General features: G+C 37.6%; 1 protein-coding gene across 2 annotated transcripts in view; it reads left to right on the top strand.

Annotated features, from left to right (window-relative positions):
* Positions 1 to 25,428, top strand: part of LOC126195278 (centrosomal protein of 120 kDa-like) — a 238,950-nt gene that overhangs the window by 125,224 nt on the left and 88,298 nt on the right. Inside the window, exons 5-8 of one of the 2 annotated variants that reach the window (XM_049933815.1) lie at positions 5,783 to 5,974; positions 23,138 to 23,883; positions 24,048 to 24,294; positions 24,385 to 24,517. In XM_049933815.1, the coding sequence (XP_049789772.1) occupies positions 5,783 to 5,974; positions 23,138 to 23,883; positions 24,048 to 24,294; positions 24,385 to 24,517 (1,318 nt within the window). Of the gene's footprint in view, positions 1 to 5,782; positions 5,975 to 23,137; positions 23,884 to 24,047; positions 24,295 to 24,381; positions 24,518 to 25,428 lie in introns of both variants that reach the window. The other variant, XM_049933814.1, reaches the window with a different exon arrangement.

The following is a 25,428-nucleotide window of genomic DNA, read 5'->3' as shown; positions in this document are numbered from 1 at the left end:
ATCACACAACAGCTGTCCTTTAAGTATGTAAATGTAATGAATGATTAGGTACAGATAGAGTATTTTCCTTTATAAATATCATCAGAAAAAATTTATTGACCTACATAGTAATTTACAGAATAAAAACATTGTTCTATTAGAAATTTTTTAAATTCTGTTTTAAATTTGTTATCATCTTCTAACTGCCCTATGTTGACTGTCAGTGCGTTGTACAGTTTTGCACCGATATGGCTCACATGCCTTTGTGTATTCGTTTTTTTTTGTTCGCTGAGTATGGAGTGCTGCACTATTACGGGTATTGTAGTTATGAAAGTCGGCATTTGTCTGAAAATCTGCAATGTGGGTCCTGACATACAATACACATTTGTATATGTATAATGATGGTATAGTAAGTATTCTAAGCTTTTTGAATATGGGTTTGCAGTGTGTCTGTGGATGACTGTGAGCTATTGTTGGGATGGCCCTCTTCTGCAACAAAAAAATTTGTTTTAGGTGCCCTGTTGTGGAACCCCAAAATATTATTCCGTATGTGGCAAGAGATTGAAAATAGCCGAAATATGCCATTCTGGCACCCTCTGAGGTACAAACATTTGCAATAATTCTGAGGGCAAAACAGGCTGAATTAAGTTTCTGTGCAAGTTTTATTACGTGGTCATTAAAATTTAAGTTTTCATCCACATGAATCCCCAGCAATTTTGTGGATGTCACTCTGTCTAAGGCTTTGTCACCCCACACCAGATCGAGATTTACATTTTGACATCTTTTCCCAAACTGCATATAATTTGTTTTATTTACATTCAGTGTCATCCTGTTTGCATTGAACCAAGAGTGGATGTAATTTAGTACTTTATCAGCAGTTGTTGGTAGCAATTGCTTTGGTGCACTTATTATCACACTAGTATCATGTGCAATTATTATTGCTTTGGCTGCATCATCTGAGGTGTGAAAATCATTTGTATAGACAAGAAACAATATGGGCCCTAGGATGCTGCCTTGTGGTACTCCTATTTCTACATTTTTTGCCTCTGATACTGAATTTATTTTGTGGTTGGAGTAAGTTGATGTCAGTCCTACAACTTGTGTTCTGTTTTTTTAGGTATGATTCAAACCATTTTTTTCCTATCCCATGTATACCCAACGTTTCCAGTTCTCCTAAAAGAATGTCCTGGTTCAAAAGCTTTGGAGAGGTCTAAATTTGCTCCTACTACACTATAATCTTTTTCTAGATTTTTGATTATTTGTTCAGTGTAGCACATTACTGCTGTTTCGGTATTTTTACGTGCTTGGAAGCCATGCTGTTTTCTGTTTAGTAAATTATGGTCATTTAGATATTTGTTGATTTGGTGCCTCATCAGTTTTTCTAATATTTTTGAAAATGCTGGGAGGAGAGATATTGGGCGATAATTTTTTACCTTATACTTGTGCCGTTTTTAAATAATGGCTTCACTTTTGAAATTTTCAGCCTTTCTGGAAAAGCTCCTGCACTGAATGATAAATTGGCTATGTGTGCAAAGGGCTTTGTGATTTGTGGCGCTGTCCTTGTTATGATTGACACAGGCACCTCATCTATGCCAGCTGACATTTTGAGTTTCAAGTTTTGTATCACTTTCAACACTTCACCCTCATTTTTTGGCTGTACCCTCATCCTACAAGCTGTCTTTGGATATTCAGGTTTTTCTTCGTTTGTAAATTTTAAGCTTAATGAAGTTGTTTCATTTATGAAATAATTGTTAATATAATTTGGCAAATCTTGTTTATTAATATTGACATTTTTTAAATTTTTGATGCTAATGTCCTGGTTTTCACAACTCTTCCCCGTTTCAGTCTTCACAATACTCCATATGGCTTTTGATTTGTTTTCAGACTGTCTTATAAAACTATCATTACTCATGAAGTTTGCTTTAGCAATTACTTTTCTACATACCCTCTTGTAATTCCTGATATATTCTATGAATTGTGGGTCTATGGATGTTTTCATTTTAGAAATTAGTCTCTTTAGAGTTCCACAGGAAGTTTTGATGCCAGCTGTGATCCAAGAACTTGGCTTTGTATTGCCATGTGACCCGATTTTTGACAGCTTTTTTGGAACACAAATTTCAAAATATCCCATGAAAATGGAAGAAAATGTGTTATATGCATCATTTGTATTTGTTAGGGATAGTACTTCTGCCCAAGCCTCATTAGTTAGCATATTTATGAATTCTACACAGTTTTCTGTTGAAAAATTTCTTTTATACATGAAGTGTGTTTTTTTTTCTCTTTCAGTGGCCTTGAAGGAATTTTGAGGACAAGAGCATTGTGGTCTGAAACAGATTTAGGAACTGGTCTTTTAGCCTACTTTCACTCATAAGATTAATATTAAAGTCACCACACACAACTACAGCTGCTCTATCGGTGAACAGAGTGTTAAGCAATATTGCTATGAAGGAAGCCCTTTCTGGTTTGCTCTGACAGTCCCTATAGAGTAGATTCCATTGTTCAAAAGCATTTGCATTAGATTCACTGTGGTGAAGAAGTTGCCAAATGCTACTAAACTGTTACTATATTTCAGGTCTTGGGTGAGGCTAATGACCACACGCTCTCCCAGGGAATTTTCTGTACCTCCGTCATTTGATTTTCCTGTGTAAATATCAAATTTTATGACATAGCCAGTCTTTGAATCTGCTAAACACCATACCTCGTATCCTCATTTTACTGGCTTGAGAGGCATATACTGCTTGAGCGAAGACCGTCCCTTGAAAGGTATCATACTTTCATCCACAGCCAGTACCTTACTAGCAGTGTATGGCTTACGAATTGTGTTGTTCAGAAAGGTTATAAGAGGTCTGACCTTGTGAAGTTTATTGTGGTTTGGATGCGCTCCTGGAGGATTCAGCCTGTTGTCATTTATGTGAATAGTTTCACACATCTTTTTGAAACGTTTGCATGTCATAGGTTTTAATATGTAAGGCTGACCTAAGGCAGGTTCTGAACTCCAGTAGTGCACTACACTTGGCAACACAACCACACCCATCAAGATATTCATACCAATCCAGGCCTGTAACTCCTCTACAGATAAATTTGTCCATTTATTTGTTGACTCACGTACAGCCTGACCAGATTGCCGTTTTTGTTTCTGTTGTTCTGCATACAGATTTGTCTGCTGAACCACATACTCCAGCATCCGTTGGTAAATGAAGAAAGGAAGTAATCTCTCTCCGTGCTGTGTTTTGTCAATGGGTGGTTGACAACTGGTTCTCCTTTTGTATCAACGCAAAGAAAGTCGAAAACAACAGTGTCATCGGACCATTCCTCTTCTGCCAATGGCTCTTCTGCACTTACGGTACTGTCACTAGAAATATTGACGTCCATGGAGCAAGAATTGTTTGCACTGTTATTGATATTAGGTTGTGGAAGCAAACACAGATCAACGTCTGAAGCAAATTCATCTTCTGATGCTTCATCACATTGTATTTCAGAATCCTCAGGATCGCTAGGTAGTGAAAATAGCAACTCCAATGCTTGTTCTGGTGTGTATTTCTTAGTATAGGCGTGCTTCTTTGACATTTGTGCTACAAAAAGCAAAGAAAGATTGTGAGGTGAATAATAAGTGATAATATGATATTCCAATTATATTTGCCACCAATATTAAAATTTACTTACCACAATGTGAAAACAGTAAAGCTATGAGCTGATAATAGTGACACAGACATATACTTGAGAAGCGAAGCAAACTCTTCCGACAACAGTAGTGATACCGCGATACACGCAAACTGATTGTTGTAGCAGTTTTCATACACCTGGTACAGTGTACTACCACACGATGTCAGGCAAATACAGCGGTGGTAAGACGTATTCCCAGAAGCATTGTGGTACCTCGACGTTTGTGGTAAGTATGCTTCCCAAGGATCACAAAAGACATTGTGGTATATATATTTCCCGAGCTCCTTTCAGAAACGACTTTTGGTGGTAAGCATATTTCCCAAGAACCCTGGGAACACCATTATTTGGTGGGATATATACTTCCCACAGTCCTAAAAGCTATGTTCAGCAACAAACAGAAATCAGAGCTAGTGCAGTGGACTACCACTAGGGGCCAGGAGCGTACGGAAGTGGGAACACATATTTCCATGAATGCAGTAAAGGAATAGCATTAGTGGGAAGTATATCTCGCACAGCCCGTGAAAGGGTTAAAAGGCTTTCTGTGATCAGTGAATACCTGCTCAATTAATGTGAAAACACAACATAGTAATGCTCACTTCAGTGTGAATGTGAAATAACAATAATTGCTAAATGGGACTGGGTAAGTGTAAGTATTGTTAGGGAAGTATGTCACATGCAAAACAGACAATAAAAGGAAGTGATTTAAATTGTACTGTTATTATTTCAGAGTGACATTTTTCATTCTTTAATTAAATAACTTCAGTATGTGCAACCTAAAAGAGACACATTTTCATATTAGACACATAGTCAAGTTATTTTTGTAATCAAGCATGATCTTCAAGTAAAGCTCCCATACTTGAGCCTGATAGTCTGATATCAGCAAAAACTTGAAGAGACATTTAGTAACGAAAGGAGTGACAGAGTTTTACAACTTTGTTATTCCGATACTGACCAGTCAAATATGCAATATGTTGGTGAAAATTGCACCAAAATTCAGTTATCAGAGATGAGATCATGATTTTTTTGTCTGAACATAAATTAGCTTCTTTATTTAAGAAGTAAATATGACATAAAATTAACATTCAATTCTAAACATTTTCACTGTCTTCTTAAAGGGAGACAACAGCTGATAGATTGTCTCTTTACATCATTAGAATTTTATTAAAAGTACAGTTTGATTCTTTTTCTTTCAATTAAAACATCAATGCTTTAATTTAATTAACATCTTCTTATGTGTATTCACTAAGGCAGTAAGAACATCAGTATGACAACTTCCGATATTCTACTACACTGTAGTACACAGTACTTCACCATTTCTTAAATCCATATTGATTGTTCAGAATAATTTTATGAATTCTGTTACACTTTTCTAATTGATTACATGCTGTTTGTGCAGATATTTTATTTAAAAAAATGGTAGTATTGCCACTGGGCAGAAATATCCTATCTCACCTTGTCTCCCCCTTTTATGTGTAGGTTGAACTTCTGCATATTTCATTGTGTCAAGGAAGCAAGAAGCGATTGATTTATTATGTGGCAGAGATGGGGTGAAATTTTGTGACAATTCATTATTTTTTTGGAATTTCATCCCAGCCCATAGATTAACATTAGAAGTATGGTTGAGACAAGTTACTCTCTTAAATTATTAAAGAGCGCCCCATTGTGTTTTACACCCATTTGCAGATGCTTATGATTGTAAATGTTAAATAGATGAATTTAAAAAGTGTGGCCATTTTGTTGGTGATTTGTTATTAGATAATATTTAGAAATTGGTAACTGGAAATTGGTAACTACAAATCCATAAGTTATTTTAGTGTCTTTCAAGAAACATTAAAGATACTTATTTTTTTAAATTTGTATTTTATTTCCAAATCTTTCACTGTTGTGATATTTTCATGAACACACCCACAAAGGCGAACATTCCTCTTGTGACGTCTTTTACTTTTGCTCCTCTTAAATAGACTTCTATTATTTTGAGCCCATATTTTTTCAGAATTGTGTTTTATTACTCCAAGGAAACCAGAAACCATAAAACAATTGAAAATTAAACAATATATTTGTATTAAGAAGTTTGCTTTTTTTAGTTTTTTTATTAGATACATCAAATTGGTTATTCATAAATGTCTTATTTTCCTTCCAGAGTTGTGAATCATTGATACAAGAGTCTGGTAGCCAGACATCGTTTAATTCAGAATATACATGTCAAAATTCCCAACTATATTTTCCGGAATTGTGTGAGGCTGAAGGTTTTATACAGATTGGTCCTCAAGGAGAAACAAGAGATATATTTTTGTTCACAGTATTTATTGGTAACTCTGGACATTTGAGCTCAGTAAGTGTGTATGGCAAACATATTTTACTATAAACAGATTGGTTAAACAACTGTGAAATTTGATTTTCGTGCAGTTGAGTTGTGTGTTTACATTTATTGTGTAATACCATGTGTAAATATTCATAGCATATGAGAACTGAAAAATGGAAATGTTTTGTTAGTATGTAAGAATTTAAGAAAGGAATGTTCCATATATTTTTGTTTTCGTCAGTATGCCTGAATGAGAAACATGATTGAATTTGGGTAACTTTGCTATCCTCTTCTCCCACAACCTCTTCGTATCCTTGATGAAGTTTGTCTTCCATTCCTCTGACCAGGTCCTTTTGGTTCCAGTTTTTGCTTTGTCTCCAAACGTATGATTAAAACTTTCTGGAAGATCAAAACTGCATGATGGACCAGAACTTGAACCTCTACCTTTGCATTTTGTGGACAAGTTCTCTAATGACTGATCTATCCGAGCGTGACTCGTGTTTCCCTCAAAATTTTACTCCCACCAGTAGCTCTCTCCTATCTGAATTTGAAAGAAGAGCGTTGTTTCCAGGATGAATTTCCACTCTGCTGCAGAATGTCTGTTAATTTGAAACTTCCTGGCAGATCAAAACTGTACTGGACTGGGATTTGAAAAGGGAAACTTTTCCCTTTCAGGGGCAAGTGCTGTACTGATTTAACTATCCATGCCATTTCTGTGCTACATTTTTTCTTCCAGGAATGCTAGTCCAGCAAGGTACGCAGGTGGATTTTCGAAAATAGGAGAAATGTACTGGCAGATGCAAAGCTGTGAGTCATGCTTGAATGGTTGCAGAGAGAAAATTCTTTCAGAAAATTTATGATCCTCAACAAGTGTTTTGAATGCAGATTTATCCTGTGCTGTGTCACCTGTAATGCCAGTGTTCCAAGCAGCTCATTGATCTCACCTTGCATTGTAATGGCAAGACTTAGAATTCCTTTGATCAGCCTGATATTACTCATTGTTAGAATGTAACTTCAGAATTTAATCATCTTTTTCTGAAAGTGTGAGATATTTTCTCAAAATTCTGATACTATTCCTGAGATTCCCTTTACATCTGAATTCACCTATTCAGACAAAGCCAAATGTGAGGGTCATTGCAAAAGTCATGGCAACTATTTGTTGTCTTGAAAATGGTAACAAATAAAAAAACTTCTGAAATATGCAGATGGAAAGTTAGTTCATATGTAAACATTACATGTAGGGAGATAGATGAACACACATATTACAATAAAGATATAACATGAGAAGAAAGATGAAACAAATTTTGTCGTTTCAAACATATTTTACCATCAGTTGCAACAACACACCATAGTACATTACAAACTATGTGCATTCCATGGCATCAGGAGTCTCCCCAAGAATCCACAGTAATATAATGTGATAATAGATGGTAGTTCTTTCCAGGAGAATGAATCATGAAAAAAGACCACAGTGTGAGTTGAGCAGCTATTCAGTAGGGATGTTACCTAACTTGAACAGTGCTCTTACGTTAAGATTGCAGTTCACCATGGAATGAATGCATGACAAATACACAAGAAGCTTGTGAAAGTGGCAGTAAATGCTGCTGTACCGTACTGAATGGTTGCTCAGTGGGTAGATGCTGTCAAGCTTGGCAGAGGTGCAATGGGCAACATGCACCAATCCAAGCGGACTGTCAGTGTGCATATGGCTGTGCTCACCCAGATCATCCAGTGCTTGTGTACAGGTACTGAGAAGATAACAATCTACAGGATTTTACACAATGAGCTACACATACATAAAGTTGCTATATAAATGGGTGTCTCATGCACTGTGTGAAGTAGAAAAGTGAAAACATTACAAAACTTCTCATGTGCATCTAGCACATTGTGAGGAGGAGAGAGACAATATGCTTGCAAGAATCATCACCATGGATGAATTCTGGGCCAGAGCCTATGAGCCAGAACTGAAACACCAGTTCCTTAATGGTGTCATCCAGGTTCACCACATAAGCAGAAATTTCATCACAGTGCTCTTCTGTGAAGTTAATGGTCATTAGCTTGTGACATTAGAGTAGTGGTTTTGTGCCATTTTGTTCCACGTGGACAAACTGTTAATGCACTGTACTACTGCTGCACTTCCCTGCAATGAAACCTATGACAGGCTATTCAGGAGAAATGTCCTGAATGGCTACACAATGCATTAATTCTTCAGGACAACACCGAGCGAGGTGGCGCAGTGGTTAGACACTGGACTTGCATTCGGGAGGATGACGGTTCAATCCCGTGTCCGACCATCCTGATTTAGGTTTTCCGTGATTTCCCTAAATCGCTCCAGGCAAATGCCGGGATGGTTCCTTTCAAAGGGCACGGCCGACTTCCTTCCCCGTCCTTCCCTAATCCGATGAGACCGATGACCTCGCTGTCTGGTCTCCTTCCCCGAAACAACCAACCAACCAACCTTCAGGACAACATGAGAGCACATGTAGTAATGTGTGTGTGGAATGTGCTCAAGCGATGAGGTTGGGAAGTACTAGATCATCCGCCGTATTCACCATATTTATCACCTTGTGATTATGACCTCATACCAAAACTGAAAGAGCCATTGTGTGGAACACACTTTCAAACATGACAACATTGCCACAGCAATGACATGTGAGATGCAATGATTCACTCATGGTGAGGCCATGGGTATTCAGCATCTTCTACAGCATTGGCAGTGTGTGACTGATTTGTTGGGAGATTATTTTGAGGGACTCTGAGATGTCACAGGTTCGTGTTCCTGCCCTGTACTATTGTATACCGTTGCAAATGACAGTAAGACACATTTGAAAAGATCAAACTTGTTTCATCATTTTTCTCACGCTATATCTTTATGGAAGGGTGTGTGTGTTCATCCATCTTCCTACACATAATATTTACATATGAACTAACTTTCCATTTGCATACCGAGCGAGGTGGCGCAGTGGTAGCACACTGGACTCGCATTCAGGAGGATGACGGTTCAATCCCGCGTCCGGCCATCCTGATTTAGGTTTTCCATGATTTCCCTAAATCGCTCCAGGCAAGTGCTGGGACGGTTCCTTTGAAAGGGCACGGCTGACTTCCTTCCCCATCCTTCCCTAATCCGATGAGACCAATGACCTCGCTGTTTGGTCTCTTCCCCCAAACAACCCAACCTTCCATTTGCATATTTGGAATTTTTAATTTGTTGCCATTTTTGAGACATAAAATATTTGCCATGGTTTTTGAAATGACCCTCGTATTTTCATTGGAATTTTTCTTTCTTGCTTTTCTGTGCCTTGATCGGCCTCTATTCATTAAGATTATCCAGTTTTGTAATCCTTGTGACATGATTAATGTGTTGTAATGTCTTAGTTTTGCATTCTCGGATAATGATTTTTGTTATCTGTTTCAAATGATTTTGTAGGTGTTTTGTAATGCAGATTTTGGATGGGATTGTTTGGGGGAAGAGACCAGTCAGCGAGGCCATCGGTCTGGTCGGATGAGGGAAGGACAGGGAAGGAAGTTGGCTGTGCCCTTTCAAAGGAACCATCCCGGCATTTGCCTGGAGCGTTTTAGGGAAATCACGGAAAACCTAAATCAGGATGGCCGTATGCGGGATTGAACCGTCGTCCTCCCGAATGCGACTCCAGTGCGCTAACCACTGCACCACTTCGCTCGGTTTTTGTAATGCAGAGGTTATCTCTCTGTTTGGTTCAAGATTTAATCCTGAAGGTTAGATAATTGCTCCTAGGTATTTGAGTGAGGTACCTCGGATATTTTGGCAAATTGAGTAGTCCATCAAGATACTGCAAAACTATTTCCCATGTGCTGAATCTTTATATAAGGTACTTGGATGCCAGTTTTGACTTCAATTTGAAGAATTTTTTTAGGGAATGAGTTGCTTCGTTTCTGTTGTCATAGAGGAAAGTTAGGTCATGAATTACATTTTAATACAGTCTGCAATAGTTACTGTTTCTCTTTTATTCGATAGTGAGGTTAGTATCCTGCTATGTCCACTATTAGCATCCAGTACGAGGTGCCAGGATGTCACAAGGACCTGGTTGCTGACATCCAGCCAGAGATAAAACCCTGCTCCCAGTTGGCTGCAAGGCACATCAAATTTCACTGTGATAAAGTCTCCAATTCACTTGCACCATGCTTTCATGACTTGGTTGTATGGTGGATTTCAGCTGGACTATGTTTTTTATTGCTATAATACAGATTATTGACAGATTTGTTTGCTGTGGACAATCTGTTTATTTTCTTGGTGTATTTGACAATTTACAATGACCTAGTGTGGACTAGAATTGTGTACTATTCAGTGATTACAGTGTTTCTACTTTTTAGTGTGCCAATATTTTATGTGCAATAAAGTGTGTGTTGCACCATAGCAGGTGTAATATTGATGACAGGGATTCAAACTTAGCACATGTGTGAGGAAAACAGCATATCAGTGATCATGAATCTTGAACTCATGAAACTATGGAGTAACAGCTGCAACTTCAAATGCAACAGCAGGCACAACAAGAACAATGAAAGTAACAGCTGCAATTTCAAAAGGCAATTCTGGAGCAACAGCAGCAGCTGGTATTGCTGCAACTCATGAAGCTAGAACAGCATCCCACGACCATCACCACCTTGTATGCTATTTCATCCAGAAGTCAAAAGACTAGGACTTACACTGCAGCCATCTACAGCTCCACTTCCAAGCGAGTAGCATACCGACATTGCTAAATAGAGTGCTTTTCTGATAGCTATTAACCCTCAAATATTGTGTCTTCTACAAAAATTACGTCCTCTTGATAAACTTGTCTAAAATCCATAGTTTGCTCTCTCAACATTAAAGCAGCAAGCACATTTTGTAGCAGCTAGGCTTGCATTTTTTTCATTGTTGCAAGAAGTCGCATCGATCATATGCTGCATAGAATCTCAAAGAGCTGACTCATAAGTGTCAGTTGGTATGTGATAATCAAAATTTTAAACAATCCTATGCTGCATAGTATATGATGATGTAATAATTATGTATGCACATGCACACTCCACATTGGAAGAAAATGATTCGAGGAGTAAGAAGAGATGCAGATGTCGTCTATGTGGATAAACTAATAACAAAGTTCAGTGAACTGTGCTATGTGTAAAAATTCACTTGCAAGAAACATCTTACACACACATGTAAAAATTTTTAGTTAAGGTTAAGCATATGGTAATAAAATCAACACATGTATCATTTTCAAACAATGGAAACCCCAGATAGGAATATCAACAATGCAGGAAAAGACAGATTGCTGCTTGCTGTAAAGAAGACATGTCAAGTTGCAGACAACACACACACGCACACATAAGCAAGCAAGCAAGCACACCTTGCACACACACGACCGCCAACTCCAACATCTCAGGCCGGGGATGCTGGAGTTGAGATGTGCTTGTTTGTTTGTTTGTGTGTGTGTGTGTGTGTGTGTGTGTGTATGTATTTTACTGATGAAGGCTATGGCCAAAAGATTTATGTGAGAGTCTTTTAACTGTGGTTGTCTGCAACTGGACACAATTCATTTTAACACTTTCATTGCTGTGGGCATGTATACATATATACACATCTTGCTACGGCCATCCTCAGGTGTTGTGGACATGTAAACACACACTGCTTGGGTTTCTGGAACTACTACGGACATCCTAAGTGCATCCTGAGCTGGCAACCTCTCACTGCTGCAAATGAGTTACTTCCATATCTCTGTGAATAAAAAAAGTTCCAAGTTTTTATCATACAACATATGTTCCTCATAGGATGTTATTATTTGCAGAAAACCTTGTTTCATTATCTTGAATCATTTACAAGATATGAAGGTTGTTATGATCACAGGATTTGTGATGTGCAAGGATGTGAATAGGCATGTTGTGCATGACAATCCTTCAGACATAAAACCCAATAACTCAAGAAGAAATGAGATAGCCTTCTTTCCTCAGTTTTAAATAAAATTTTGATATCTTATCTACATTTCATTCACAGCATTGTATGAACTAAAATCAACACAGGAAGCAGCTACATGGGTAGCACAGTACTTGTGGCATGCACATGTTTTTTTTTAGGTTCCTCCCCACGGGGAGCATACTGTTGGCCTGAAAAATTAACAGTTCATGTCGCTAATGTGGGTGTGCCAACTGTAAAAATTGTTAGTTTGCCTAAGCAGGTCATTCCAAAGGATTTAAATATGCTTAATCTCATGTTAGTAAATTGTCGAAGTGTCTCTAGCAAGATCCCTGAGTTACTCTCCGAAATAAACAGTAGCGATGCCAATATTGTATTAGGTACTGAAAGCTGGTTGAAACCAGACATAAAAAGCAGTGAAATTTTGAACTTGGATTGGACAATGTTTAGGAAGGATAGGACTGATGCTATGGGAGGTGGTGTGTTCATTGCAATTAAAAGCTGTTTAAATGCAGTTGAGATTGATACTGGGTTGGACTGTGAAATAGTCTGGATAAAGCTGTCAATCAGACAAGGACTGACCATTGTATTAGGATGTTTTTATAGACCACCAGCATCCACAACAGATGTCACAGAACATTTCAGGGAAAGACTTGAGTACATAGGAAATAAATATCCAAATTATCCATTAGTTATAGGTGGAGACTTTAATCGGGCATCCATTGACGGGGAAAATTACATGTTTATCACAGGGGGCAGAAGCAAAGATTCGTGTGAAGTTATTCTAGCAGCACTCTCAACATACAACCTTGAGCAATTGGTTAGAAAACCAACTCGAGATCGGAACATATTAAATATCTTGGTGACAAACAGACCTGATCTTTTTGAGGAAGTTAATCTAGAAGAAGGTATTAGCGACCATAATATCATTGTGGCTTCTATGTCAGTGGTACTTGGAGGGAGGGGGGGGGGACCAAGCAGCAGCATGGAGTTTTCTTGTTTGAGAAAGCAAATAAAAGTGTCATTAATTAATATCTTCATCATCAGCTCCAATCATTCACTGTGGGACACAAAGATATTAAGCATCTTTGGTCAGAATTGAAAGGTATTGTCCACCATGTGCTAGAGAAGTATGTGCCTAGCAAAAATATAGGGGAGGAAATGGATCCACCTTGGTACAACAAACATATTAGGAAGTTGCTGAGAAAGCAGAGAATTTTGCACAGTCGTTTTAAACATAGTCACTGCCCTGCTGACAAACAGAAATTATGTGGAATGAAAGCAGCTGTCAGAAGGACAATGAGAGATTCTTTTAATGAATTTGAAAGCAATATTTTATCTACAGATTCTAAAAATAACGCCAAAAAATTTTGGTCATATGTAAAATCTATGAACGCTACAAATAATTCAATACCTTCTCTTGCTGACAGTACGGGTGATGTAACTGATGATGATAAACAGAAGGTCGAAATTCTTCACGTAGCTTTCAAGAACTTGTTTACAGTAGAGGACTGCAGCACCATTCCCCCTTTCAATTATCGAACAAATGCAAGGATGGCTGACATAGTGTTTAGTGTATCTGGGATTGTAAAACAGTTAAGATCCTTAGCCGCCATGAAGGCATCTGGCCCAGATGGTGTCCCCGTAAGATTTTATGTTGACTATGCTACCACCATTCTTATCCATCATCTGTCAGAGATCATTGAACAGCGGAAAGTTCCATGGGACTGGAAGAAGGCCCAGGTCATAGCAATCTATGAAAAGGGTAGAAAATCGAATGCACATAATTACTGGTTAGTTATAAGTTGGCACAGTGGATAGGCCTTGAAAAACTGAACACAGATCACTCGAGAAAACAGGAAGAAGTTGTATGAAACTATGAAAAAAATTAGCAAAATATACAAACTGAGTAGTCCATGCCCAAGATATGCAACATCAAGGATAGAGAGAGTATTCCTGCTAACGAGGCTCCCTGGCTGGCAGTTGACTGTTCGCTACTTTGGACGAGAGTACATTAAATACGTGAGATGTATTGCGTGGGCAATATGAATCCAGCAAATATAGCTCGCGACTTCAATAACAAGGTCAATGAATATTTTCGAAACTGTAAGGAGTCTGTAAGTTCCTTAAGGGATCGAACGATTGTTGAACATTAGTATGATTATTTCCTACATTTGTTGATAAACAGTACATGTGGTGGTGATGATACCTTGCTGATTGCTGTGGGGCTGTATGTACCAGATGATGAAATTGTTGACGATCTGTACGAAGAACACGAAGAGGAAATACTGCGACTTCAATCTGATGGCATTTCTTTGGGTTACATGAAGGAAATGCTCCAATACAGGTTACTGTCCAAACCAATTTAAAGACGCAAATATAGATTATGGAGTGAAGTAAAGGGATGGAGGAGAAAAGTATAATTAAATATTGCAAAGACGTCGTGGAACGAGGTGGAATTCGAAGATAGAAGTTCAGTGAACTAGAAAACCATGTATACCGACAATTTATTAAAGCCAGAAATGAATTAAGTGCAGTGCATGATACAATCTTACAGATTTGGGGATTGCATTATGCTAAACAAATCGGCCTGGACTTCAAGGCTTCATCTCATTGGCTTGTCACATTCAAAAGAAAATACAAAATTATGGGCAGGAAGATTACGAAAAATGTATGTAAGAACTACTCGAATAAACTGGAAGAACTTTTAGTGTGTTCCAAGACATTTGTTACAGAAACTAATGTCAGATTCCAACAGTATGAAGATGCATATATTATCAACACAGATCAGTCCGGTTTTAACTATGAAATGAAATCGATCCGCACGTTATCGTTAGTTGGGGAAGGCGACACGGAATGTACTGTCGACCAGCTGCATGCCACTTCACATAGTTATACCATACAATATGCTCTGAATAAAGCAGGATTTCTTTTACCTACATTTTATTTATGTTTGCAGGAAAAAAATGGTGTATTTGGACCGCAAGTTTAGCAACAGGTGAATAGGGTACTTGCGCAAATGCCGAATGTCATTGTGAACTGCAGTGCGTCAGGAAAAATGGAGAAAAGACTAGTCAAAGACTTTAATGAACATGTGATTGCTCCTTACGTGGACAAAGATTTTGCCTTACTCCTTGACAGCTATACAGGACAGAAGGATCAGGCATAGTGCAATTTTAGTGTGGAAGTAGACGTGATTACCATTCCTCCAGGTTGAACACATCTTGTGCAACTGTTAGATGTGTTTGGTTTTTGGCAAGTGAAATACTTTGTGAAAAGACGCTATGATTTTGCGAAGCTGCACAGGTACATAGAGCAGTATTGTTTACGTGATCGTGTGTCAATTATCAAAGTTCAGGCACTCACACATAATCAACTGCACTCTCCAAAATTCCAGAACATGTTCAGATTTGCTTGGACGTATGCAGGATTTGACAGTCTACACATGGAAAAATTTGAAAATGTTAAAAACATATTTTGACAGAGCACAGGGAAAACTGTGTGACTGTGAAACTGTTGCATTCATTTGTTGCAGTTTATCTGACAAACTCTTATGTTTTCATCACTTTTTTGGGAGTGATTATCACATCCACAAGAAAACCTAAATCGGGCAAGGTAGAAGAATCTTTTTACCCATTCCCCAAGTGTACAAGTTAGGTGGGTCAACAACATATTCCTGTCATGTGACGCACATGCCGTCACCAGTGTCATATAGAATATATCAGTCGTGTTTTCCTGTGGTGGAATCGGTTGACCTATGACCTTGCGATCAAATGTTTTCGGTTCCCATTGGAGAGGCACGTCCTTTCGTCTCCTGATTGCATGGTTTTGCGATGCGGTAGCAAAACACAGACACTAAACTTATTACAGTGAACAGAGAGGTCAATGAACTAACGGACAGAACATAAATTTGCGAAAATAAAGAAAGTAAACTTTTCACTCGAGGGAGGACTGGAACCAAGGACCTCTTGTTCTGCAGATGCTAACCACGAGACCACGGCGCTCCTGAGCTCACACTATCCTTGATGTTGCCTATCTTGCGCATGGACTACTCAGTTTGTATGTTTTGCTTATTTATTTCATAGTTCCACACAACTTCTTCCTGTTTTCTTGATTGATCTGTGTTCAGTTTTTCAAGGACTATCCACTGTGCCAACTTGTAACTAAATCTGAGGGGGGTGCGATGGGGAAGTTCCCTTGTGAGAAGCTTATCTGCAGAAACCAGCACGATTTTAGGAAACAGCGGTCATGCAAGACACAGCTGGCCCTCTTTGTGCATGATATACAACAGGCTCTAGATACCATCTCCCAGGTTGATGCCATATTCCTCGACTTTTGAAAGGTGTTCTTCTCAGTTCTGCAATGTCGCTTGCTCCAAAAAGTGCGCGCTTACGGTCTATCCAATGATGTATGCGATTGGATAGAAAGTTTTCTAACAGACAGGGAGCAGTATGTTCTCCTGAATGGGGTGACTTCAACAGAAACAAGAGTAACTTCATGTGTGCCCCAGGGCAGCATAATTGGTCCACTGCTTTTTATGATTTACATAAACGATCTGGTTGATGGTATTGACAGTGGCATTAGACTGTTTGCCGATGATGCTGTAGTCTACAGCAAAGTAATATCACACAAAAGTTGTGATCAAATCAGCGAGGATTTGCAGAAATTAGTAAGTGTAACCTACTGCATATAACAAGGCGAAAATCCCCATTAATGTACGAGTACAAAATAAATGCCAAGTCTTTGGAAGTGGTAACATCTGTCAAGTATCTGGGTGTGACTTTTCGAATTGATCTAAAATGGAATGATCAGATTACACAAGTAACAGGTAAGGCAAACTTTAGATTGCGGTTTATTGGCAGAATTCTGAAGCGATGCAGTCCTTCAACAAAGGAAATAGCTTACAGTACATTAGTTCATCCAGTCTTAGAGTATTGTTCGTCTGTATGGGGCCCTTACCAGTTGGGGTCTGATTCAAGAGATTGAGAAGGTCCAAAGAAGAGTGGCAAGATTTGTGACTGGTACATTTAGCCATCACGAGAGCATTACAAATGTCATAGAAAGTTTGAAGTGGGACACATTTGCAGATAGACGGCACACTAAACGGAAGGGGCTGCTCACTAAATTTCGAAAATCGATCTTCACCGAGGATGTAGAGTATATATTATTACCACCAACTTTCAAATCGTGCAATGATCACCATTGAAAGATAAGGGAAATTAGAGTTCATACTGAGGCGTTCAGACAGTTGCTTTTCCCTCGCGCGATCCGCGAGTGGAACAGAGGGGGGGGGGGGGGGGGGGGGGGGAATATGACTTTGGCACAAATTGTGCCCTCTGCCACACACCGCTTGGTGGCTAGCAGAGTATATATGTAGATCAACCATACACAATGCATTTTTACGTCTACAAGATTTTTAAAATTGAGTGTAATGTTTTACTTAATTTGATGCAGCACTGTAACTATAGCATGTAATGAAAAGCAATTAATTCATGTATCGAGTGAAGATATCAGATTGTAAAATGGGAAAAATCAATTTTCTTTGAAATGGATGATAAGTATTTCATAGCAGCCGGCATGTCCGCATGGATGGAACTGGGCGCATCGTGTCTGACCATCCATCCATTATCAAACCCAATAACTCAAGAACAGAATGAGATACCATTCTGCTCTAATTTTAAGTGATATTTTGATAGCTTTCCTACATTTCATTCACTGCACTGCATGAGCCAAAACTGACCATATGAAAAGTTTTGTCAGTGCATTTGTACCTGTGTGAACTCTTTAAAATTTCATGCAATGTTTTACTTAATTTGATGCAGAGCAGTAAGTATGATGGACAATGAAAATAAATTGAGTTATTTATTGAGATGCAGATATCAAATCGTAAGATGTGCAAAAATCAATTTTTTTTCACCTAGTAGTTTTTGAAAAATAGGATGAGAAGTATTTCATATTGACTGGAACACCATCTCTCAGCACAGGCACCAGGATTTGGTGAACAGTACAGCCACAACAAGAGCTATCTCAGCATGAAATGCAAATAGCACATCTGTAGCAGAGAACGGGTTAATATTCGATTATTGTATTGTTGTGCTATTCTGTTATCCAGTTTGTATGATTAATGCATTAAACTATCTAAATTATACCTTTATTTGTGATTTCAGTACACAAATTGTAAAAGTATACCTACAGGAGACAGAAAGAAAACTGAGTCCTTTTTGACCCAAACATCTTGAGAGCATGTGGAAAATAAACAACATAACACAGAAGACAGAAATGTGCGTATCCCAATGATATTTTGTGCCTGATGTGATGGCACAACTAAGATGACTTGTTTGTACAGTGCCGTTACTTCACATTTGTGTTGGACTGTCTACATTGATACGCCATCATATCAGGTAATTTCATTCTCAATGTGGTCATGAACATGGCCTAACATGACAGCTCCTTTGTGTCATTCTGTCACATCCTCGTGTCAACCCATCTTACTTCACTGATTCCATATGACTGACTGGCACATACACACTGTTCCACTGCCATGAGCTATGTCACTGGTGGAGTTTTGCGTGGCATCCTGGTACTAGTTCTGCACCATTCCTACACTGCAAAGTGACCAGCATGCTCTTTTAAAGAGGTGGCTACTATTATGTCTGGTGATCTTATTTAAATATGTCACATTTTAAAAGAGTCCATTTCACATTCTTTTGAAAGGGCAGGAGTATATTTCAGCTGATGATAACAAGCCGTATGTGGGATGTGTTTCAATATTTTAAATTTTTCACACTCTAGCCCAAACTCTTAGATTGGAGGGTTCAGTATGTTCTAGAGTGACTTGTTCATCCATTTTCAGTTTCATAATCAGCCAGTCATCTATATCTGCTGTAACAGTTTAATACCATTGTCTTTGAGCTTTGTCTTTTGTTTTATGTAGGCTTACCATATTTCTTTTGGGTTCAACCCAGGACATAATACCATATTTTCTTAGGTCCAATGCTGGGCACATTTTTGAAATTACTTAAACCACTTTGAACATTTCTGGACACTTTTTCATTCCCCTTTCTTTTCACATCACTAAAATGACTGTTAATATTATTAGTGGTTTAACAAAGAAACTTTTCTTCGAGTTTGTGTTTTTTCACACACTGCAGAAGTTATTAAGTCATAATTTGAGCAGTTTCACATGAAACTTTGGCAAAATGTAAAAGGTTAACTTAAATTTCCTTCTCCAGACTGAAATATCTTACAACAGTGGCTACAAGTTTTACTTCTCTTCTGTTTGAGCTGTCCGTATATTTGGATATGCAGTGGATGCCAGACTAAAATCTTTTATTAGAAAAAATAAGTCTTTCTTCTGCTCAGTATGGTTTCTAAGGAAATAAAACCACTACTGATGCACTCTAGGGATTTCTTGATACTACTATACTAAGTCTTTCTTCTGCTCAGTATGGTTTCTAAGGAAATAAAACCACTACTGATGCACTCTAGGGATTTCTTGATACTACTATACATCTTGATGACAAGAAACTCCCAGCTACAGGTGTCTTTCGTGAACTCACAAAGACTTCTGATATGATAAATCACAACATACTGTTGCAAAAGTTGCATTCGTGTGGGATAAGGGGAACTATCCACAGCTGGCTCAGCAACTATATTAAAGACCAAGCACAGTACATTCATACAAATAAATTCAAGCAATCAGTATTCTAAATGGGGTACAGTCATCTATACAAGTCATAAAACATCGTGTGCCACAGGGTTGTGTTCTAGATCTTTTGATATTTCTACTTTATATAAATGACCTCCCTTCCACTTACCCACTAGCAAGGTATTTCTCTTCACTGATAATACTAATATCCTTATATCAAAATGAATTGAATCTCTTCAGTCAGCAGTTAATAGAAATACAAGCCAACTAGACTCATGGCTTGCATAAAATAACTACTTCTAAATGCAGAAAGGACGGTATGCCCAACATTCCACACCATTCACATCAGAACTCCCCAGGTTCCAACAGTAACACTAAGTGGCAGCAATGTAGTACTTGTCAGTGAAACAACATTCTTAGGGATTGACACCACTGATACATTCACATGGAAAAGCCACATTGACATGATTGTTTCCAGGCTAAACAGTTTGCTTTATGCTCCACTCAGCAAGGGATGAATGATGATGATGATGATGATGAGATGATGATGATGATGATGATGAAAAAGGAGTCGGAATAATCCTGTATGAAAAGTAAAGAGAAAATGTAAACTGCCCTTTAAAAAATTAAACATGTTGCCTCTGCCTAGCCAATATATATTTGAACTTCTCTGTTTTATTAAACAAAACATCAACAGGTTGCACAGGAGACTGGACGGTCACCTTCATGACACAAGTTCAAAAAAATTGTAAAGGCTAGCTCCCCATTCTACTCTACAACCATCTCCCAAGTAGAAAGTATACAAGAATCAACAAAATTTTAAAAAATCTTAAGAGAACTCATAACAAAGCATTACTTTTACATCATACAAGACTTTCTCGTATGTGACCTATTGTAAATTAAATTATACATTTTTATTATGTTTCAAAATCAAATTGTTTCATTTAAAATAATCTTTTGTCCATTAATAAACTTTTGATAGTTGATTATGGCCAGTATTATTATTTGAATTTGTTCTTACCCTGGTATTATTATGAATACATATGTAATATATCTAATATATTAGTTACACTATAAGAGACAGTGCTGTACCTATATTCCTGTATGTTCTCATATCATTTGATTGACTTGTCCCATGCCATGTCATTCACTTCTGTACATTGAATGATTGAATGGATCAATAAACATACAAATACAAGTACTGTTACATAATGGAAGTTTTCCAAAGAACACAACATATTATCAGATATAAATGGCAAAATAACAGTAACAATAATTGCTTTGGTTTTGGTTCTAGCAGATGAAAATATTGGGTCATTTGGCTTTTTAACCAGTTTATATGTGCAGTCTGATATTTTCAAACTGAGTTTGTATCTGGCAGTGTGATACTTAAATGTAGCCTTTTTAACAGCACACTCCAGATCACAATCTCTGTCTTTGGCTTTAATAAAATCATGTATCTATGGTGGAGCAGTAGCATAAATAGTATTCATATGTTTAGCTGTTTTCACATGGTCTTTAATATCACCTGTTGTTTTATGTGCAACAGAAAATTCTCCATTACAGAGTGTGCAATAAACACGTTTATTGTTACTGTCATTACACAATTTCAGAAGTTTATATTCTGTTGCAGGTTAACATTAAACACTTTCTTTTGTGCACTGCTAAATGATGAAACAAAAAACAAACAGAGATAATGTGATCAAAAAAAGGGTAGATGAGTTACTTCACACATGAAAACAACATAATTACTGCCATTGTGTTAACAGATGATAACAGTAAGTGGAAAGTTATGGCAGAACTGATAGCTATACCTCCCCACTGACATGAGTGCTTGCTCAAAGTTTCACTGGCAGAGGCATGATCTTTACTGTTACTGTTTAAAAATGTGATGTTGAACATATAGGTCTAATTAAAAAAAAAATTCTCGCCAGTCATAAAATTCTCAAACACCAGACATTTTTACAATCCCGGGCAACACTAAAAAACAAGAACTGACCGGTATTAGGCCAGACACATAGTAAGCCTAGTTTTATCTCAGTTTGTTCAAAGAACTGAGATATGGAGGTATGGTAAGTTTAGTTTGTTTGTGTGAGGGGAGGGGAGGGGAAAGCAGAGAGATTCTGTTTGTGGTTGTTGTGTAAGATGTTTTAGGGTAATAATTTTTTTCTTGTAGTAAAACTGATCAATGCATTTAGTCATTTTTAACCACATTAGTCTTATCAGGTTTCACTATTTTCACTGAAGATCTTGACCCCATGCACTGAAACAGATCTATCACCATAATCATCATTTCCTTCATGACTGAATAAAGACTATCTAAAAACAAAAGAAGAGCGGCTGTTCATGTTACTAAAGAACTATTTGTTGTGCTATACAGTATTTGTGCACACGTGTCATTCAACATAGAGATGTGTCTATACTCCTTGACTAGTTTAATTAAAATCAGTTAGCTCGATGAAAGTGAGTGATCAGTTTATGGGTATGTTCTTGTCATCTGTGAGAATAAAAATCTCACATATGAGTATTGCTGCAGATTTGTGTACTTACCAGATATATTCAGGTAGGGATGGTAGACTTCATAGTAGGATCCTATTGAGTACACAAAAGTTTTGTGTTTTATTCCTTTCACTGTTCATCAATTTAACGTAGAGCTAATCAGTATCATTGACACTTGTTGCAAAATAAGAACACATTTCATTGTCAAAAAACAGTTGTGCACTGAGTGTGGCTATGGTGAAATGTGGAAGAGAGCAACTGTTGTGATACAGCATTCTTCATGGCTAAGTTCCCAGAAAGATACTAAATCTCACTAGCTATTTATGGTTAGTGCAAGTGGATGTACAGAAGAGCTCAAAACTGGACCATCAACTGATGTGGTGTTGTGAGAAGTGTTATTTCTTCCTATCAAAATAGTCCATTGGCAGTATATGAATGAAGAGACCTTCTAATGCACAGAAAATCATGATAAAACAAATTAAAACCTGCATGGCTTTGGAAACAACAATGATTGTTTTCATACTTTGGGTTGATAATAATTTCTGTCACTTACTTGCGATATTGTTTACCACAACTGACACCTCATTGCTAGATTACTTATCGTAAAGAAAACTCGTTACAGTTATATTCAGTGCAGAAAGTGCTGTTGAGTCAAATTATGCTGAGACTCTTTACACATGAAATTTTCTATTAAGACAGCAAATGTGTAGATTGTAATGTTTCACTGTAACTAAGACAAAAATTAGAAAAGCCATGTTATGTGGTTTAAATAACTAAAAAAAGTGAGCCATCTATTACAGACAATTGTATATTGTGCTTCATTTTGACTCTATGTGCAATTTTAGTATTGATTTATATGAGTGCCAGTTTTGCCTAACTCCACTACAAATTGAAAGATTCATTCTGCACATAAAACTGTGTCACTTATATTCTGTTCAATTACATTGCAGGCACACATTCATTGTAGTTGGTACTTAATGAATCACACATTTATTGATTTCTTGTTGCTATTGCACACAACAGATGCTTGTTTATTGTCATGTGGATAAAGTATATAATTTTGTTCTTGGTGATAATTGTGTCATTTTGTACATATAATTACTTTATTTTTCTGTTTCAGCTTGTAACTGATACAGAAGATCAGAATTCAGCAGAAATGCACTTTAGTTTTAATGTGTTAGGAGTAACAGTACGGACAAATCCATTAGTAAACATATCTGAACCAGTTGTTACAATGAAAGAGAAAAGCATTTTTCGCATCAGAAGCTCTCTAAAAATATTACAGAAGTATTTTTTAAGTAAACCTGTTATGAAAATATGCCTGATGAAAGGGGAAAAAGAATGTGCTTCTTCAGATGTCGATCTTTCTGCACTCATTCCTGCTGACAGAATACTAGAATTTAATAATGAATCATTCAGCAAGTGTGTAAAACATAAGAAGCATTGCATTTTATGTACATCAGGCACAGAAGTGCCACAGAAAGTTGCACATGAACCATTTGTTGATATTTTGGTGAAACTAAAATATCTTGGCACAGGTGGAGAAGTTTTGTTACTGAACACTGAAGATACAGAGCTAGCTAGAACACCACTGAAAAAACTACCAGTTGAAACTCTTGAACTCAAGGATGTTGCAACCAGTGTTAATATACCGGATTTGTCACTCATGGAAAAGACTGCTGAAATTAATGATGATTTTATTACACCAACTCCAGGCACTCTGAACACAGCTGTGGGACCTGGAAGCTTCTGCTGGTCTGTCAAAACAAGTGATAATGTTGACCCATATCATATCTACTGCCTGCAAATAGAGTTACAAGAGATCATTTTTTACAAGTATCCACCACAGGAAAATTTCTTTTTTATGTAAGTTTCCATTGATATTGATAAATATTTAGTTTGATGAAATCAGAATATGCCATTGCTACTAGATAAAACTCTGAATTCAGGAAATATCTTATGTATTCATTCCACAGTTAGAGATGAAAGCTGTCACTTGAAGTTAAAAATTTATGAGTGTGTTTTTACAGATTTAACCACTCAAAGGCACAAATTTTAACGACTGCTCTTGATGAAATCTGTGTACATGAAGTGAACAAATATATACATTTACAAGGCTTTGGGTGCAAAATGCATTTTGAAGCACCTGTTCAGGAGATTGATAAGCAGCTTCTGACGGAACCACCAACAATATCAATTTACAATAAGATAAATGGAGAAAATATTAAATTTGCGGAAGCACAATTAGATGTGGCACTCTTGTTCTTAAACAAAGAGGTAGTTCCAGAAATCTCATTCTGTAAACTTTTAATTTTGTTTCTATTGTCTTCATGATAATGCTACATTGTTGATAATTTTTTACAGAAGCTCTCTACGTCATCTGCATTAATATCAGCACTGAACAAGGGTGAAATTGTTGGCATTTTGACAGTCTCAGTGGCACTCAAGGATTATGGTCTTCAGCTGCCCATGGATGTGAAAGCTAAATATACTTCCTTAGGTAAGAACTTGGAAAGCTGCATTTTTTTTACTCTACTTGGCTGAATCCTTTAGTGTGCAACATACAACCGTGGGTGTCTCAACTGATCAGTGTTAAAGTTGCGGACTACAAATTCAGTGGTCACCAGTTTGATCCCTGGTCACTCCTAGGATTTTTAATCTGTCACTTATCACTTCTTTCACCTGTGGCAGTGTTTATTAATTTGAAAAATGCTGAGTTTGCATCATGGTTCGAAGCACATGTTAAAAGTATAGGTCCCCTATAACTGCCTGGTTAAGCCAATTCAGAGGTCAGAGGAAGGCTATGGCATACTGCCTCCTATAGGAACATACGTATTAAAGCATCGTGGTGTTCAGATCAACCTTCAGGTTGATGACCACTTTATCTTGTTTTATACAAATAGTGTACATTAGCACCAAAAGATTAAAAATGTGAATCACTGATGCCATGTGAATATATGCAGTTTATCAGAATACCCATGAAAATCATCAGCTTAAAGTGATAAAAATTTGTCTCATACTACTGACAGACTGGTAAAACAAAAAGGAGTTCAATATGCAAAATGAAAGTGCTAAGACCCCAGTCCTAGTGAATAAACTATGTTAGTGGAGACATTGAGCAGCGGACAGGAACATTTAAAAGTAGACTGTTGGATGTTGTTAATCTGTCTGACAAAGTCCTTCATCAGAGGTGAGTAGTGATGTCTTGGGTTGGTAGGAGTGGGAGAAGATGCCATAGTGTTACCTGTGGGAGCGTGCAGGGACAGGATGATGGACTGCTGGATGCAGCATTGAGAATTGAGGGAGGGGGGAATAGAATGTGTGTGAAGCTGAAGTGGGAGCAGAGAAGGGATAAGGCAGTAGATGGAGGACAGGGTCTAGTGAAGGTTCAGTCCAGGGGTATTACAAGCT

The sequence above is a fragment of the Schistocerca nitens genome, chromosome 7 (genome assembly GCF_023898315.1).
Source record: "Schistocerca nitens isolate TAMUIC-IGC-003100 chromosome 7, iqSchNite1.1, whole genome shotgun sequence".
Taxonomy (NCBI): domain Eukaryota; kingdom Metazoa; phylum Arthropoda; class Insecta; order Orthoptera; family Acrididae; genus Schistocerca; species Schistocerca nitens.
Note: the sequence above shows the minus strand (reverse complement) of the source record. Positions and strands in the feature narration are given on the sequence as shown.